Consider the following 18,921-nt stretch of genomic DNA (forward strand, 5'->3'; position numbering starts at 1 on the left):
GAACCCCAGCTAGCAGCAGAGTCACATGGCACCCTGATCGAGACTCCCCAACATGCAAAACTGCAGGAAATAAACTTCTTGAGCCGCCCAGGTGGCGGAGTTTTGTTATGGCAGACTGAGGCAAAAATATATTTAAAAAGGAAAAAGAAAAAGAACAGAGCTCAGAGCTCCGAAATTGTGGGATTGCAACCAAAGATCTAATAGTTCTGTCATCAAGAGACCAGAAAAGAGAAGAGGCGGGGCAGTGGTCTGAAAATGTATTCTGAAGAAATGATGGCTGAAAATTCCCTAAATTTTGCAAAAAACATAAACGTACACATTAAAGCAACACAACAAACTCCAAAGGTCCACTCAAAAAACTACACCAAAACACAACACGATGAAGCTTCTAGAAATTAAAGACACTGCTCTCAAAATGTTTTCAATAATAACCTTCAAAATTTCAATTAAATATGTTTTACACAAAGATGTCATTTGACTCTAATCAAGAGAAAAACAGTGAAGGACAAGTATTTCAAAGTCTTCTCAAGTTTTCACAATCTAATATGCAATGTCAGTGCAAGTTTACAATTAAGTTTTACTATGGTATAAAAAAAAATCTAAGGTACAAACTACCAACAACTGAGGTAAATCTTCATAAATAAACATTCTCAGGTAACTCAGATATGTTAAAACAGACTGAACACATCAAAGGTCTCTTCTGTTCTCTCCCTTTCGAGCTATAGGCCATGATCCTTGGAGTGAACTTGATTCTCAGTAGGGGACATCTCAATAAGTAAGGTCTAAAGGACAGAAGGAGTTGCAGGGCCCCCAGGCCAGAATTCCTTAGCTTCAGGATAAAGGTGCCCTCACAGAAACTCTGGGACCCACCAACAAGCAGGGGCAATGGTGCTCCTGGCTGTGAACACTTAGTTGAGCCGTGGTCTCCATCAGTACTGCTTGGGCTCTCTCCCCAGGTCTTTTTCTCTTTTTTTCCATCTCCCTCCTTTGTATCCTTGAACTTCAGGCTGAAGGACAACTTCTGTTCCTCCACCATCCTGACCCTGGACAAACTGAATTCCCCATCTCTAATTTCTACCCCTGCAGCTCACCACTGATCTCTTTAGCCTTATGAGACAACCCAGCCAGATGCCCCCTTTCCCCGTGGCATACCCTATTTCTCCCTCAAGGATCTGGTAGTTAATATACACGAGAAATAAATTTCCTCTTTCCCCAGGGGAAGTCACAGTGCCCTCCATCAGGACACCTTAAAACATGTAAAACCTCTCTTTAGCAGTCTAGGTAAGCTACAGCCACATCAACAATGACTTTTTTATTCTTTATGGTCCTCACAGCATGTCTGGTAAACCCAGTAAATACACCCTTATGTGCATTCACCCAGTATGGATCCTCTCTGTTGGCCAAAGGCCGGATGCTCATTAAGGGCCACTGCGTGTTCCTTGGTTTTCCCTCCCCTGTGTGTTTTTTGGTGCTGAGAAAGGGAGGAACTCTGGCTGAAGGCCTTCCCACAGGCCTGGCACTTGTAGGGTCGTTCTCCAGTGTGTGTTTTCTGATGTTTTGTGAGAGATGAGCTCTGGCTGAAGGCCTTCCCGCAGTCCTTACACTCGTAGGGTTTCTCTCCAGTGTGTGTCCTCTGATGACGAATGAGCGCTGAGCGGTCACTGAAGGCTTTGGCGCAGTCGGTGCATTTGTAGGGCTTCTCCCCAGTGTGAGTCCTCTGGTGCTGGGTCAGGGCAGAACAGTAGCCAAAGGCCTTGCCGCACTGGCTGCACTCATAGGGCCTCTCCCCGGTGTGAGTCCTCTGGTGCTGGATGAGGCCTGAACGGTCACTGAAGGCCTTGCCGCACTCGTTGCACTTGTAGGGCTTTTCCCCCGTGTGGATGACCTGGTGCTGGGTGAGGAAGGTGCTCTGGCTGAAGGCCTTGCCACACTGGCTGCACTCGTAGGGCCTCTCCCCGGTGTGGATGCGCTGGTGCTGGGTGAGGTAGGAGCTCTGGTTGAAGGCCTTGCCGCACTCGCTGCACTCGTAGGGCCTCTCCCCGGTGTGGATGATGTGATGGCGGATGAGGGCGGAGCGGTGGCTGAAGGCCTTCCCACACTCGTGGCAGGCGTAGGGCTTCTCTCCAGTGTGGACTCTCTGGTGCAGAGTGAGGTGAATGCTCTGGCTGAAGGCTTTGCCGCAGTCCTTACACTCGTAGGGCTTTTCTCCCGTGTGGATTCTCTGATGCAAGACAAAAGCCGAGTAGTAACTGAAGGCTTTGTCACACTCGTCGCACTTCCACGGTTTCTTCCCTGCACACATCCTTTCATGCTTGATTATATCTGAATTTTGTTTCAAGTTCTTTTTAAACGAATCAAAGTTATGAAGTGTCTCTCCTTGTTGTTGGACTAGTAATGACCGCCGGCTCAGATTTCTTCTAAATTCATCACACTGGTAACTTCTCTCCCCAGAAAGTTTCTTCTGGGTGACGACTTCTTGAATTGAATGTTTCTCGTGATTCTCCTGCTGATTCTCTAAAGAGTCTTCACATCCACTGGAACCTTCCTTTGGAAATCTTTCTATTAACACTCCAGGGGCTGATTCCTCTGCAGCAAAGTCCTTCTCTGGAGTTAGTTCCTTGCTTTCTGGTATCGTCTCCCAGTCTGAAAGAAGCAAAATTATACAGGCATCATTTCCTATTCTGAGAAAAATACCTGCTATGGTCAAAAAATAATAAAACCAACAAACAATGCTTTCAGGAAACAAATGAACTTCAAAGCTCTCAAAAGAAGCCTTCCGATCTTGAGGACAGGAGGAACAGGTGGCTGGGAAAGAAGAGGAGAGGTAGGGGATGGGAGGAAGAGAAGGAGCAGCAACAGAGCAGGGTGTGGAGAGAAGGTCAAAGCCCCTGTGCTCAGATTGGCCCCTGACCTGTCGGGTTACCTGCCCCAAGGTCCTGGGCTTCCAAGTAAGAGTGAAAACCTTTACTGTTGAAATGTTTAAAGCCTTCCAGGCTTAGGTGGTGCTACTGTTTAGATACGGGTGTGAGGGTTCCCAAGGGTTCACATGCTGGAAGCCTGGTTCCCAACACAGCAGTGTCGAGGTGGTGGAACCCCTAAGAGGTGGGGCCTGATGGAAGGTAAACAGATCACAGGCACCTCCCTCAGAAGGGGATTAATGCTGGTAGCAGGAATGCATGTATAACTGCAGGTGCTGGTTAGTATAAAGTGAGGCCAGCGACATGCTTGGCACAAGCTTTGATCCTTTCCATTTCTCTACCATGTTATAATGCAGCCAAGGGGGCCCTTGCCAGGGTGGAGCATACGTTAATGCCATGCTCTCAAATCTCTAGAACTATGAACTAAAAGAACCACATTTCTTTATAAAGTACCCAGCCTCAGGTACTTTGTTGTAGCAACACAAAATGAACTAATATGGATGGTCTTTACTATCCATCCATGTTTCTAAATGAAATCAATCAATGCAACGCAATATTATTAACTTCATATTATACTCAGGGAAATGGTTGGTATTTTAAAGAATAAATAGGAAGAAAAAAGTTTAGACAAATGGACTTTAAGCTAAGCAAGTGGAAAAATTTAAACCCCAAATATCTGTGGAGAACATATGTGGAGTGAAGGATGCTGAGGAACTTTCTTAGTGGTATTAAAGATTCAAGCTGGAGAATAGAGAAGGCAAATAATTTAGGCAGGTGGACTAACAAAGGCCTTGAAAATGGATAGAGGAATACAGCACTGGCACAGTAAGTAATCCACTTGGGAAATCTAGCAATGGTATGCTTCCTCAAGTACACAGGATAAGATTAAAGAAACTACAATTAGTTGATAGGCTATTGCAATGATCTAGTTTGAGAGAGATAATAGGGTTAAATCCATGACATCTTAAAAAAAAGTCACCAGTATATAATCAGTGACATTCACTTGGGGTTGGAGGTTCAGTTCAGTTGCAGAGTGCTTGCCTAGCAGGTGCAAGGCCCTGGGTTCAATCCTCAGCACCAGAAGGCAGGACAGGGAGCAAGAGTGTTCACTTGCTTAGCATACAGCCAACTCCTAAACATTTTTATTTTTAGTACTGGGGATTGAACTAGGAGTTTTTAACCATGGAGTCACATCCCCAGCCCTTTTTAATATTTTATTTAAAGGCAAAATAACTAAAAAGAACAAATAATTTAAAAAAAAATTATGGAAAAAAAGAGAGGGTCTCACTAAGTTGCTTTGAACTTGCAATCCTCCTGCCTTAGCCTCCGTAGCTGCTGGGATTATAAGCAGGCATCACTGTGCCCGGTTTGTTCTAAACATTTCTCTTGGATGATTTCATTTTTCCCTTGCCACAATCCTAGTTAAGTGCCATGACAACCCCCATTTTACAGAGAGGATAAATCACTTGTCAAAGATCACAGAGCACTGAGTAGCTACGATGGGCTTTGAACCCGAAGACTGGTTCTGAAGTCTGCACACCTGCCCACCAGGCTGCCTCTGCCTGGACAAGGGAAAGGAAAAGGAAAAGCCAGAGATCAATTTAGACATTGGCCTAGGCTGAAAAAAAGCAGCAGCATCCTGCAGAGAAAAAACAAGTATGAAGAATCCTGACTTAGAGCCTCTCCCAGCAAACTCAAGGAAGTTATTAGCAAACATTACAATCACCATATTTGGGGAAAAGAATTAGTTTGAAAGGGTGAAAAAGATTTACTCAAATTTATTCAAATTCAGACTTTATCAACTGACCACCACCCTCAGAGCTGGGATGTGGCCCAGGAGAGGCCAGGACTCCACTTGAGCTTCTCCGTGGGTGGAGGGAAACTCGATGGCTCCCCCACAGGCCTTTCCACAACCATCTGTTTCATTTCTACTGTTCCCAATGCTCACTCACCTCGACTGTCTGCTTTTGAGACTTCTCTCTCCAGCTCCTCCCTACACTCCAACTGAGAGATCACACCAGGCTTGGAAATTGGAAGTCCTGTTCATGGGAAAGGAAGGGGAGTCTGGTGAGGAGGCCAGCTTAGCTCCTTGGTCTTAAGGGAAGACAGCACAAGAGGGGGAGGTCAGCTCTGCACTTCCTCCCTGCAGTGCTCAGAAGGTTGAGGGACTAAGAAGGGGGTTAAGTTTGGAACAATCCAGTCACTTGTTTTTATCTTAAGAATAGTTTTCACTAGAACTCTGTCCTGACATCCTTGGTCAAGGAGCAGAGGAGGATGCTACAGGTCCAGATGATGAAGGTGCCCATTTCTAACTCTGGGAGAGTTAGAACTATATCCTGAAACAAAATGAAAACAAAAAACCAAAAAGACAGGCCTTATAGAAATTAAGAATCTTTGAATCCAAGGACCTCAGAGCTCCTAGGAACCAAGGAAGCCCAAGCACTAGAGTTGAATGCAAAAGGGGCTGGGAAGCCCTCCTTACCCAGCAGGACCAGATTGCGATGCTTTTCAGGCCTATCTCCTGAAGGAGTGTTCAGCTGTCCCCACTGGTGGAGAGCCTCAGCCACATCCCTGATCATCAACGATTCCTGAAAAAACAAACACATCGGTGCTTACCAGTGGGCCTCCTTCCAGAGGCTTCTGGGAAGGACCCAAACTGACAGCACAGGAGGAGGAGACAGGAAGGCTAGGAAGGCGAGAAAAACGATTCTGCCACACCTTCCAACACCAAGGTCCTCAGGCACACGTGCAGTCCGCAGATCACTGTCTCCATCATATACCAGACCTCGTGTCACCTACAGGCAGGAAGGAGAGCACCTTCAGTGTGAAACCTGAGGGACAGAGTTCTTAATTCCCTATCATTGAGTTAAATTAAGAACTGGAGAATTCCTTACTATTAGGGTAAGGGAAAAAATGTAAATATGAATTAAATATTTTATTTATAGTATGGCTTTTTAAATACAAGAAGTTCACAAAGTATAACTATTTTCTCTCTAGTTTTTAGAATAAACTCAGTCCAATATATTAAAAATTAAGATGTTTGCTTCATGTGCCACAAATATGGATATATTCAAGCTCAAATTATTATGGAAGTCCCCATGGTGGTCTTGTCATTGCCCACAAGGGCCTGATGGCCCGGCCCCTTGCTCTCTATCTCCTCATGCTCTTCTAACGCTCTCTGTGCTTCAGCTGAACGCCACCTTTCAGCTTTCTAAAATGTGTGCCAGTCCCTATTAACCCTCCCTGATGCTTCCTGTTCTGAATGTTCTCTCCTCTCCACCATCTTTTCAGCTACTTGAATCCCAACATTTCACATCTCAGCTCAGGGTCACCTCATCAAGGAAGCCTTCCTCCTCTCTGGCTATAGCACCATGCTCCTTCCTTTCTTCTGGGTACACGTGCTGAAGGGACTTTGTGATTAACGTCTGTCTGGCCCACTAGATGTAATCTCCACAGAGCAGAGGCTAGGTCTGGTTTTGCTTATCAAAACAGCCCTAGGACCTGTCACAGAGCAGGAACTCCAAAAACATTTGTTGAAGAGTTGAATGAAGGGAGAAACAAATGAATAAGAATTAGCAGAAACAAGTTTAAAAAGGTACTCTATAAAAATGTGCATAGGAACAAAGGAGGGGAGGGAACAGAAGTATATCTAACACTGAAAACGCTGCAGAAATGTTTACCCTAATCTTTATCTAGATGACAGGCACCAAGTTTAGTGTATCTACTAAAGTGTGCGAAGAGGGAGCAAGATAGGTAATATGCTCCTTTGAATCTGTTTATTGCTAATAAGACAAATGCCTAATCATTTTTCTAATCTAGAAAGGGAACTTCTATACAACTACACACACTAACCTGAGATACACTATAAGACAGACCAGCCCCTGAGTTGCTAGCAAAATAAGTCTTTCCCCTCTTTGAACTACCACTTTTGCCACAGGCCCCAGAACATAAACTGCCATGCACCTTTCACAATGGATACACAGTCTGAGAAATGCGTGGTGAGGCAATCCCACACTGGCGCAAACATCATAGAGGGTAATTAAAGAACACTAAGACAACTGTGCCAACACTGGGGGACACAATCCTACAGGGCAGGCCTCACATATGTGGCCCGTTGCTGACTGAAACATCCTATGTGGCGTATGACTGCACCTGAACAGTTATTTCTGTTTACATTCAGCATTCTAATGTATAAGACATAGCTCTCTCTCCAAAAACAACTGATAAAGCAATGAACAAAATGAAATAAAGTTAAAAGAATTACCTACTTTGAAGACCACTTGGCTAAAATAAACTCTTATTGTGACACTTGAAGTATGAAGCACTACACTTTTTAAGGGAATATTACTCAGAAGTGATCAATACGAACAATATAATTTGTAGTTTTCTTCCTTTACAAACAATGCCAATGCTAACCTAGCTCCCCAAGAAAACATCCTCAAGCAAACTCCTTTAAGAACATGCGCTGGGGCTCACAGGCAGCCCAACCAGACACTGCCTAGCAGATACTGCTGACCTCCTCACCCCTATTCCTTCTGAAAGTGATCTACAAACTCAGAGATCAAAATCCGTACTGGCATTTTCTCCCACCATTGTGCATGGATCACGACCACCTGGATGCCCTGAGGCCAGACTTGATACAGACACGTTGTCCCAGGTTCTGTACTGAAGGGGCTGCAGATCTCCCAGTATCCTAGCCAGATTCTACAGAGGTACCTTCACTCATTGTCTCTCTTCAGTTATTACGTTTCATCTTTCTATGTATGTTGGGTGGGTGGGGGGGGGTGGATTTACTAGGGATTGAACTCAGGAGTGCTCTACCATTGAACTACTCTCCAAAGTCTTTTTTATTTTGAGACACCATCTCACTAAGTTGCCCAGGCTGGCCTGGAACTTGGGATTCTCCTGCTTCAGTCTCCCAAGTACCTGGGATTGCAGGCGAGCACCACTGTACCTGGCTGGGCTGGGTTCATCTTGCTTTGCCTCTAAAAAACCTCCATGGGCTTATCTGCCTTTGGAATCAAACTCAGCAGAGATTTTCTTGTGATCTGGCTATAACGCATCCACATTTCCTTCACCCCCACAGTGACAACCCTTGATCACCTCCAACTCTCTCATCACTTGATGTGTGGGTTTGTTTTACCAAAGACATTTTTTTTCTTAGAATATTCCTTGTTATCATTCTGCTCTTCAACTATGCGCATTCTCTTGCTTTCTAAAGTGTAGCTTTTATTCCAAACCTTCTCCAAATACTGTAGATAATGGGAAAGTTCCAGGGCCAATGACTTGCAGCAGTCATTTCTACATTTAATGTGTGTGTCTGTGTGTGTTGTGTGTGTGTGTGTGTGTACAACTGCATGGAGTACTGCATACATGACATATGTTAAGGGCATTTGAGTGGCAAACCACTCCCCAGCGCTAGGCATGTAAGTGGCAAACCGCTTATGCCGTAGGCACGGCCCTGGGTGTGAGACCTTGTGTTGTAGTCCCTGCGCTTGCTCCATGGTCCACCCCTAGACTGGTAGCTGCAGGGACAGTTGACCAGCAATTTCATTGGTGGCTGCTTGTAATATGCTTAGCTGCTGCCTGAATATATATATACATGGTAACTGCACAATAAAATCAGACCTGCTTCCTGCTTGGTCTCTGGAGGTCTTGATTAGTGACTCAGCAGCCACACTCTCCTGTACCCTGTTCTATGGACCTCCTCGTTGGACAAGAGAGAGCCTGCGTGTGTGTGTGTGTGTGTATTTTTTTTTCCCTTCACACTGTTTATTTTACTTATTTATGTCTTACTCCTCAGGAAACTCCACAAGGCAGGGCAAGTGTGTGTTATTACCTTATATCTCACTGCAAGGCCAATTACACTACTGAGTGGCTAGCAGATGCCAACAAGCCCTTAGATGAGAAGAAGCAGTACTGGGAAGGAAAATTTTGTGCAGGTCAGGAGCATTCCCCGTGAAGTTCATCACTCGTCCATTCCAGGAGGAATTCAGAGGTCTAGGATTCAAGGTGGAGCAATTTCTTAACAATGAAAATATAACCATGTTAAGAACAAAGGGAAAAAGAAGAAACCTAAACTTACCTGCGACCCAGGAGTCAGCAGTACATCAGTTACTCCATTTTCTTTTGGCTTTGCCGTACTGGGAAGGTTTGAGTCCTCAGAAAATGACCCTACAGGTGGAGAGAGAAGTCATGACAATTATTCTGGCCTTGCAGTGAAGTAGCAGAAACTGTCATGCAGCAACTAATTCACTAAGAATCAACACAGGGAACCAAAGGAGATCCCACAACACCCTGGACACAAACAACAGGGCCACTGCTGCCTCAAGATCCTACTGCCTTCTCTAATCTTAAGCCCCAGTAAACGCACCTGTGAGAAAGTGGACACTAAATACATATTTCTCTCTCTCATCTGTTGGGTTGTTAAGATAACACTCTCGGTCCTCGTACGGTTAATCCCTGCCTCGATCAGTGACAAGTCTCTGTTGTGTTCCAGGCTCAATGGATGAAGACTAAACTAATTCTTTTTGAAAACTAGCTTTTCGGATACACTCCTGGCTGTCTTGGAAAAGCAACGGAACAGGATTCTAGACTATCCGACAGCCTCGCTTTCCCTGTCTGTCAAGCGTCCGTCTCCTTTCTACTGCCTTGTCGGGCTGCTGCGAGAACAAAAGAAAGTCAAGACCCACTATGCAGTCGGATCTGCAGACCTGGGGACAGGAGACACTCTACAGACCCGCAGGCAACAGAGGGAACCGGTCTCCCTGCTCCGCGTCGCGAGGCCAGCGGGTGGGCAGCGGCGCTGCGGGGAGGACGTGATGCTTCTCCGTGCTCCCGCCTGCCCCAGCCGGAGGGCAGTCCTTCTCCGGTCCCTTGTCCCCAGCCGGCACCGCGCCCGCATCGCTCGATTCTCACCTCTGCCCTCCGGCTCCATGGCGACTGCCTCCCGTGGCCCACGCCGGGGGCAGGGTCGGGGATACCCGCCCCCGCTCCAGGCCTCCCTCTGCCCTCCTTCCGGGCACGCGGACTCAGAAGGACCCGCTCTCAGCCCTCCTCCAGCCTGGGTCAGGCCTCTAGCCCGACACGGACGAAGCCGGAATCCGACAGGTAAGAGCAGCCGGGCCAAGTGGCGCCGGCCGACCGCGAGGCGGAACTACAACTCCCAGCATGCTCCGCGGGCGCCGTGGCGTCGCGCTTCCCAGAGGGCCCCGCGCGTGCCGTCCCGCTCGGCGCCCCGCCCTTCGCAACATAGGAATGCTTCCCCGGGGCTGTGGGTGGGAAGCTGCGCCTGACAAGCCCCACTTCGCGTGGGACGTTGACAGCGCGCAGCTGTGGCTTGCGAGCGCGGTGCTTCTCATCCCCGCAGACTTCGCGTCTCATGGCTGTGAGCCCTCCGAGGGGTAGTGCCCTGAGGCTGCGTTAATTGGGACTGTTGTGTTGCAACAGAGATTGCTTCAGTTTACTTCCAGTAACCGGCGATGCTGGGTGCAAGCTGCCCTGCTTCATGAGGAGAAATGGAATATCAGTCCTGGAAAAACCCGGAAAGAGTTCCCAAGAACCACCAGTAACTGGGACCGCTGACGTTAGGGAGACCGGCCGAAAATAGGAGCTTCTAGACCCCCTCGAGCTCCCGGAGTCAGCGGATCTTCAGCTACTGCATGCTCTCTTTTATCATCCCGTACCCGCTTGCTATCCAGATCATAGTCCTAAGGAGGAAAATCCAATTTGCTTAGCTGATCTCTGTGTACAAGCATTGTGTTCAATGGTCCTTTCTCTAATAGAGTACCATAACTTTTAGCTAGACTAAGCCTCCTCAGGGTAAATATTCCTGCCTTTTGCTGGGGACAGAGAGGAAAATTGTTTCTTAAGGAGATGAGTTTTTCTCCATGCTGGCTGGAGATGTCCTCGTGGACAGTGTGGACAAGGTTAACACCCTAGGAAAGGCACACCCCAGACAGTTTGTTCAAACAGAACTTGAAAGAGATATAAAATATTTTGTATAAGCCACTGCTATTTAGGGTTTCTCCTACAGGGATACACTTATCTTCTAATTGATCTGTGGATTTAGTGTAGTCAACTAGAGGCAGAGGAAGAAGGAGCTTGCGTGACTGCCGCAGTCTGGCTGGGCACAATCAGGAGCCACTTGTCAAAAGAAACTAACTTTATTTTTAGAACCACACACGCCAAACAAAACAGCCTCTCAGGAAAAACCCTCAGAGCCCCAACTGCCACCACCAGCTTTCCACAAGCCTCTCTCTCCCACTCAAGCTTCTCCCCACCTCCCACAATCCTCCTGCTCTTGAGGCCAATTGGCTGGGTCACGTGGGCGGAGCCAAAAAAGTCCCCCAATGAGCAGCTCCGTGGTCTGAAAGGGCAGGGAAACAGCCCAATGAGCATCACCGCAGAGGAGCCAATCAGCTAGATGTTGCTGGGGCCTCTGTGAGCCAATCATCAGCTGGCAGCTGGAAGTTTGCTGGCAGCTGGAAGTTTGCTGGGGCCCCTTCGGCTGTGGCTCTCAACATCTCCCCCTCTCTGTTTAAACAACAAGCATGTGGCTTAGGGACCGTGCCTGCCTTAGGTTGTCCAATAGTACATATGGTCCTTAGGTTGGTACCATTGCAATTGGATCTTACCCGTCACTGACTACCGGTCCAGTATACAGCCACACCTGTGGAGAGGTCTTTGTACCAGCGGGGGTGGGGGGGTGGGGGGGGTGGGGGGGGTGAGGTTCTTTGCCTCACCTCTGTTGGCCCCCAAATTTTAGCTGGACGATCATGACAAGCAGAAGGGAGGAAGATACACCAAGCCAATTGACGGCTCCTTTTGGAAAAATTGTACCACCAATGACATCATCAGCAAAAACACCCCAACACTACCACAAGTCGCTGCACCAACAGATAGTTCACAATGCATACAGGTGAGCTCACAATGTGTCCAGGCAAGTTCTGCAAGCAGTTCAGTGATGGCTATTGTAGAAGCTGTAGATTGGTTTTATCTTTGACTTCACCAGCACTGGGATGAAGATAGGAATTCTGGCAATAATGGCTAAAGAAAAAATTATGTAACATTACAGAAGGCACTAAAAGAAAACAATTTTCTTAACAATTTACATTATCTTTAAGAGAATTATTAAATATAATGAAAAGGAAAGGTGAAAGAAAGTAAACAAACAGATCTGTTAACCTTCTTTTTTGTTTACATATTAAAACAATCCTCAACAGTTGTTTACCCAATTTAAATTAAACCATATAAATCACGTGAAAAAAAAATTTGGATCCATTTTATCATGAGCGCTCATCATATATGATATATGGACATACATACATTCAAACATATAACACAAAACACAAGTGTGCACACATAATATAATACATACAACACATAACATTATAGTAAAGGCCTTATAACTTTTTACAGGTGAAATCTCCATTGCAATGTTTAAAAACTCTATAGTCAAAAAATAGAACTGATCAGCAAAACATTAACCTAGGTCTGTATGAGCTCAAAAAACAAAATAGAACTTCATGATATGGCAAAGGGCAATAATAAAATAGATATTGAAAAAAGCATCCTGGTTCTGTTGCAGATGTAAGAATAGCCAAACTGGAGTTTTGGATATCAGTTGTTATGGATTTGAGCCAAATCATCTTCTTTTTGGTCTGTAGAAATCGCTTTAGTTAATCTTTCTGGAATCCAAATCGGCTGCTGTTCTCCCTGTGGAAACACATAAACAGACCCCCGACTCCAGACAATCACTGGGTCAGGACCTTGGTTAATCTCTCTGGAATCCAAATCGGCTGCTGTTCTCCCTGTGGAAACACACAAACAGACCCTCGACTCCAGACAATTACTGGGTCAGGACCTTTCCATTGTCCTGTTAGAATATCCTTCCAAAGTACCTTGGGCTTATGCACATTTTTTGGACACATATGCCTTTCCGCAGCACTAAGTCCTCATGAATCCAAATTTAAAAAGTTTAGAGTAAAAAGGGTTATTTTAAGTTTATCTTTGGGGAATATATACCCCTTCCCAATTCCTTCTTTTTGCTTTAATAAGTACATTTTAATAGTTTGATGAGCTCTTTCAACTATGCCTTGTCCCTGTGGATTGTATGGGATTCCTGTTATATGAGTAATGCCGAATGTTGAGCAAAATTGTTTAAAAGAGGTAGAAGAATAACCAGGGGCATTATCTGTTTTTAACTGTTTTGGAACACCCACAGTGGCAAAATTTTGTAAGCAATGAGCTATAACATCTTTAGTTTTTTCTCCGGCATGAAGGGAGCCCATCAAAAATCCAGAAGAAGTATCAACTGTATTAATATTTTAATTTTCCAAATTCTGGCAAGTGTGTGACGTCCATCTGCCAAATATGGTTAGGTATCAATCCTCTAGGATTGACTCCAAGATTAACTTGTGGTAAAAAGGCCACACAATTTTGACATTGTTTTATTATTTGTCTAGCTTGTTCCTTAGTTATTTTAAAGCGCTTTTGTAAAGTATTAGCATTGACATGGAACTTTTTATGAAAATTTATAGCTTCTTCTAGTGTAGAGAAAATATGTATGTCATGTGTAGTTTTATATGCTAAATCATTGCCCAAACTAAGGGATCCAGGCAATCCTGTATGTGCCCTGATATGTCCTATAAAGAATGGATCTTTTCTGTCCCAGATTAGACTTTGTATAGTGGAAAGCAAAGAGAAAACAGTAGAAGAAGGGGAAATCCTACCAGCATCTTCAAGAGATACTATAGCATTAACTACATACTGACTATCAGAAAATAAATTAAATACAGAATCTTTAAACATCACAAAAGCTTGTAAAACTGCATTAAGCTCTACCTTTTGAGCTGATTGTTTGGGTACTAAAAATGTAAAAGTTTGATCAGGGGTAACTACTGCTGCTGTACCATTATTTGACCCATCAGTGAATATATTTGGAGCATTCATGATAGGTGTTTTTCTTGTCATTTTTGGAAAAATTACAGGATGCAATGACCAAAAAGACAATAAAGGATTAGATGGTAAGTGGTTATCAAATGAAACATTAGATTTGCACATGATTATTGCCCAAGTATTTAACTCATTAGCTAACTCATCAATTTGATTCATAGTATATGGAGTAATAATTTTATTGGGAGAAATTCCAAACACTCCCTTTGCTGCTTTTATTCCTTTGAGTATTAATTGTCCTACAGCCTCAGGATACCTAGTAAGAATAGTGTTAGGAGAATAAGATAAATGTATCCATAATAATGGACCTTCTTGCCAAAATACTCCTGTAGGAATATTTTTTGTTGGTAGTACAATAAATAATAAAGGCAAACTTATATCAATTCTATCCAAATGCATATTTTCCATATATGTTTCAATGATTTTTAATGCCTTTCTTGCTTCAGGCATTAACATTCGGGGTGAATTTGGATCTGATGGACCTTTTAGGATATCAAATAAAGGTCCCAACTCTCCTGTTGGTATACCTAAATAAGGCCTTATCCAATTTATGTCTCCTAATAACTTTTGAAAGTCATTAAGTGATTTGAGTTGATCTACTCGTATTTGAATTTTTGGTGGAGGGACCATGGTTGAGGATAATAGAACTCCTAAATAATTAATTGGAAAATTTAATTGTACTTTATTTATTGCTATCTCTAGATTATAATTTTTTAATAAGTTTGTAAGTGTGGCATAACATTCTAGCAATGTGTTTTTATCTTTGTGTGCCAATAATACATCATCCATATAGTGAAATATTTGTAGTTCAGGATTTTGATTTCTAAGTGGCTGGATTAGTTTGTTAACATAAATTTGACACATAGTTGGGCTGTTAGCCATCCCTTGAGGGAGTACTTTCCATTCATATCTCTGATCAGGACCTTCATGATTCAATGCAGGGATAGTAAATGCAAAATGTGGACTATCCTCAGGATGAATTGGAATTGAAAAAAAACAATCTTTAATATCTATAACTAAAACATACCAGGTTTTTGGCAAAGCAGACAACTGAGGAATCCCTGATTGAGCAGGTCCCATAATAACCATCTCATTATTAATGGCTCTTAAATCTTGCAATAATCTCCATTTACCAGATTTCTTTTTTTAGATAATTGACCTTGTAAACCTCCATGTCCTTGTAAAGTCTTCCATGCCTTAATTGCATCTGCAGCAATTTGTGCGTATACGCCAGGATCATATGCAATTTGTTGCTGCTGATCCTCATAAGGTCCCTTTCCTAACAACATATCTAGATTTCTCTGAGGATAACCAGCTGCTGCATTTCGCCTAGCCGTCTCCTTGCAAAATTCCTCATTGGCAACCTTCCATAACAGGTATTGTCCTCCATTTAGCACAGCTTTACACATATTAGCCCAATCTGCTGGCGTCATGTTCAAGTTGTTAATGGATTCGACCAAGCTTACAGTGAAGGGTGCTTGAGGACCATAGGTTGTTACAGCCTCTTTTAGCTGCTTCACTGTTTTGAAATTTAAAACTTGGTAAAATCGCTGCCCTCCTGCCTCAAATACAGGGCATGTTAATATTTGAGACCTTGTCTCAGGATCCCAACTATCAACTGCGGGGGTTGGGGGCCTCCCAGCATATGGAGGTGGCGCTGTTGGTTGGACACTTATGCCCTGGGTGATAGAAAGGTGTTAGTAGCAGTCTCCTGTAGAGGTGGTGCTGTTGGTTGGACACTTACACCCTCTGGTGATAGAAAGGTGTTAGTAGCAGTCTCCTGTTGTAACTTTCCCCCTGATGGCTTTTTCTGTTTTACACTTTCTTTCTCTGTCTGACTAGCTTGAGAGGCCTTCTCTTTTACTTGAATCTTTTCCTCTGTCTGACTAACTTGAGAGACCTTCTCTTTTACTTGAATCATTATGTCTTCTCCTTCCTCTACCATTGTCTGAACTGAAGGCTTTGGACTAAGCAAACAAGATATGAATGTCCACAATGGCAATGTGCCAACTGGCAGAGTCCCTGGGCTTTTCTTTTCTATTGTTTTTAAATCTTCACCATGATGGTTCCATTGTGATATATTTAACAACTCCTCCTTAAAAAGCCATGGGCTACATTTTTGTATTGTATCAACGTATGCCCTGATTGTTCTTGATTTTACTGAGATGCCTCCTTCCTCTAACAATTTACTTAACACTCTTTCAGTTTGTTTTTTACTAATTTCTGATCCCGTATTTCTACTATAATACAACCCAACAAGATAACGCCTAACAAAACTGAAACTGAGTGAAACAAAATTGGAACAACACAAAGTCATTATAATATCCTCCTGAAATGTCCATCCGTCCTTTCTCCCTATCAGTTCCTCAGATGTGAGCGGTTTTTCTTCCATCTTACACATCTCCAGGGACAGGCAACTTAAAACAAAAGTGAAGCAAAATAAAAGAGGAATCTTAAAATGGCTACCCATCCTCTCGCCCTGCCCTCAGGGGCGAGCAGTTTCACTTACCCTCAGTCGCTCCCCGTGCGAGCCACCAAATGCCGCAGTCTGGCTGGGCACAATCAGGAGCCACTTGTCAAAAGAAACTAACTTTATTTTTAGAACCACACACGCCAAACAAAACAGCCTCTCAGGAAAAACCCTCAGAGCCTCAACTGCCACCACCAGCTTTCCACAAGCCTCTCTCTCCCCCACAAGCTTCTCTCCACCTCCCACAATCCTCCTGCTCTTGAGGCCGATTGGCTGGGTCACGTGGGCGGAGCCAAAAAAGTCCCCCAATGAGCAGCTCCGTGGTCTGAAAGGGCAGGGAAACAGCCCAATGAGCATCACCGCAGAGGAGCCAATCAGCTAGATGTTGCTGGGGCCGCTGTGAGCCAATCATCAGCCGGCAGCTGGAAGTTTGCTGGCAGCTGGAAGTTTGCTGGGGCCCCTTCGGCTGTGGCTCTCAACACGTGACCTCTGTCAGCTCAAACAGCAGTGGGAGAGAGTCTCTCCCTTTCCATCAGCAGGAGATAAGGGATGGGCTGTTTCTTTCAGAAAATATATTCGAAGGGCACCCCCAGCTGACCTGTCTGAAACATCAGGGAATGCCTTTTTTCTTGTTAAATATCTTCACATAAATTCTTTTTTTTTTTTTTTGTTACTACATCAGTCCTCAGTCCTTACCTCATTTTACTTATGAACAGCAATGAGAAAAGTTGACTACTATCTTGCTCCTGGAAACACTCTCTGATTTTCTTCCTCCCTGACTAGTCACTCCTCAGTCTTTTTAGTTATGTCCTCCTCTTCTGCCCAGTCTCTGAACCTGTGGTTTTCAAACTGCCATAATCAGAATTACTTGGAGTCTTAAAGCAGTGCTGGGTACCACCTTCATTTAGCTGGTCTGGTGTACGGCCTGAGAATTTTCATCTTCATCAAGTTCCCAGGTAAAGCTGAAGCTGCACATCTGGGAATCAACTAAATGTCCAAAGGCCCCAGAGCTCAAACTTTGGGTCTTTTCTTTTTCTGTTAACATTTAGGTGATCTTTTTCAGCCTAGATGCTCTAAATGCCATTCAGTTGTGGTCAACCCTCAATTTATATCTCTAGCCTGGGTTTTTTCCTTGAACTTGAGCTATCTCCTCAGCTTTCTTTAGTTGATGTTTAATAAATGTCTAACATGGCATATTCAAAACTGAACTTCTCTGTCTCTCCCATTGCCATACCTCTTCCACTGCAGTTTACCCACCTCAGTAAATGGCAACTCCATCCTTACAGTTGCTCAGTTCAAACTGAGCCATTGTCCTTCTCTTTATCTCACACTCTACTTTCAGTTCCTCAGCAGACCCTTCTGGCTTTATTAAAATATATGCAGAACCTGACCACCCTGATCCAAGTCTACATCATCTTTTGCCAGAATCACTGCACACAGCTGCTAACTACTCTGACTTGTACACTTGCCCTAAACATTCTATTCTCAGCACCGTGGCTTGTCCATCTCAGGGTAAAAGCCAAAGTCCTTATAATGGCCCACATCCCTTCATAATCTGAACCATTTACCCCCACTAGTTCTTTGAACTCATCTTCTATGATTCCCCGTCAGTTGTTCTGCTGCAGATAAACTGTCCTCTTTTTCATCCTTCATTCAAGTGAAGAATGCTTTCACTGGGCAGCCTCTGTGTTAGTTCCATCTGGGTCTCCTTCCCTCTCGTGGCTACACGCCTTGCTGTTTCACCTCCAAGCCTTTGTTTACCTCTGGAGCCTGCCCTGACAACACTTCTTTTTCCCACAGCATTTTGCTTTTTCTAATATATACTTGTTTATTTTGTTTATTAGGTGATCCTGAAACTGGAGTTCTTCACTTCTCCTGGCACATGGGATCTGTTTACGCCGCAGGTCTCTGCAGCTGAGAAACATGTTGCCACTCTGAATGGCAGGCTACACCCTCCAGTGTTGCAGCAGACCCCAGCAGCTCGCCACCAGTTTCCTTTTTTGGCGTTCTTGTCTCATGAATTCAAAGAATGAAATCCACAAGGGTGAGTATAAACATAGGATTTATTCAAGTGGGCAATGCAGACCTGACAGGGGTTGCTGTCTGAGTGTGCTGATCTAGGGTTTATATTAGCACTTGAGTGAATGCTATTGGTCCACACTTATGCTAATCAGAGTTTGGAAAAGTATTAACGCCCCCAGTAAGCCCTGCAATCCCATTTGGGACTGCCCTAATCTGATTTTTCTGCCATTCCAGGAGGGAAGTGAGATCCTGAGATCCTGGACCTCAAGGTTTGGGCTGCAGCACTGTGTGAGTTTCTGCAGCAGCACTGTGTGAGACAGGCTTCTGCAGCAGATGACCACATCCAGCCCTGGGTCAGGCCACTGGGGCAGGACAGGTCAGGGCACCTGGCTTACCTCCACATGGTGGGCTCTGCAGGACTGTGGCCCCATGCTTGCCACCTGTACTCCAGTCTGCCTGGGTCACCATTCCACAGTTCTGGGACAAGGGCTTGGCTTCAGCCCTAACATACAAACATTAGAGATTAAGCTCCATAGATCAAGGAGTATTTTCAGA

General features: G+C 44.5%; 1 protein-coding gene across 5 annotated transcripts; it reads right to left on the reverse strand.

The window, feature by feature from the left end:
* Positions 1–395: 395 nt before the first annotated feature.
* Positions 396–10,063, reverse strand: Znf892 (zinc finger protein 892). Of its 5 annotated transcripts, none has more exons than XM_046420103.2 (7): positions 9,837–10,063; positions 9,004–9,092; positions 8,758–8,918; positions 5,637–5,713; positions 5,401–5,506; positions 4,871–4,957; positions 396–2,643 (listed from the first exon to the last, which is right to left on the reverse strand). In XM_046420103.2, exons 5-7 carry the CDS (start codon positions 5,495–5,497, stop codon positions 1,364–1,366), a joined length of 1,464 nt encoding a protein of 487 aa, XP_046276059.1. In that variant the 5' UTR covers positions 5,498–5,506; positions 5,637–5,713; positions 8,758–8,918; positions 9,004–9,092; positions 9,837–10,063; the 3' UTR covers positions 396–1,363. The 5 variants fall into 5 exon arrangements, with proteins under 5 accessions (XP_046276059.1, XP_058427388.1, XP_046276061.1 ...); XM_058571405.1 differs by lacking the exon at positions 9,837–10,063 and adding an exon at positions 9,632–9,767; XM_046420105.2 differs by lacking the exon at positions 5,637–5,713.
* Between the last annotated feature and the right edge of the window lie 8,858 nt (positions 10,064–18,921).

Source organism: Marmota monax, unplaced genomic scaffold (genome assembly GCF_021218885.2).
Source record: "Marmota monax isolate L192 unplaced genomic scaffold, Marmota_monax_Labrador192_F-V1.1 WCK01_AAM20220418_F8-fsc00178, whole genome shotgun sequence".
In the NCBI taxonomy this organism is placed as follows: Eukaryota; Metazoa; Chordata; class Mammalia; order Rodentia; family Sciuridae; genus Marmota; species Marmota monax.

Coding starts and splice junctions, on each gene's coding strand:
- Znf892 (XM_046420102.1), bottom strand. Junction 5,507..9,003: donor TGCTGACTCCTGGGTCGCAG/GTAAGTTTAGGT, acceptor TTGTTTTTTCAG/GAATCGTTGATGATCAGGGA. Junction 4,958..5,400: donor TCGCAATCTGGTCCTGCTGG/GTAAGGAGGGCT, acceptor TCCCATGAACAG/GACTTCCAATTTCCAAGCCT.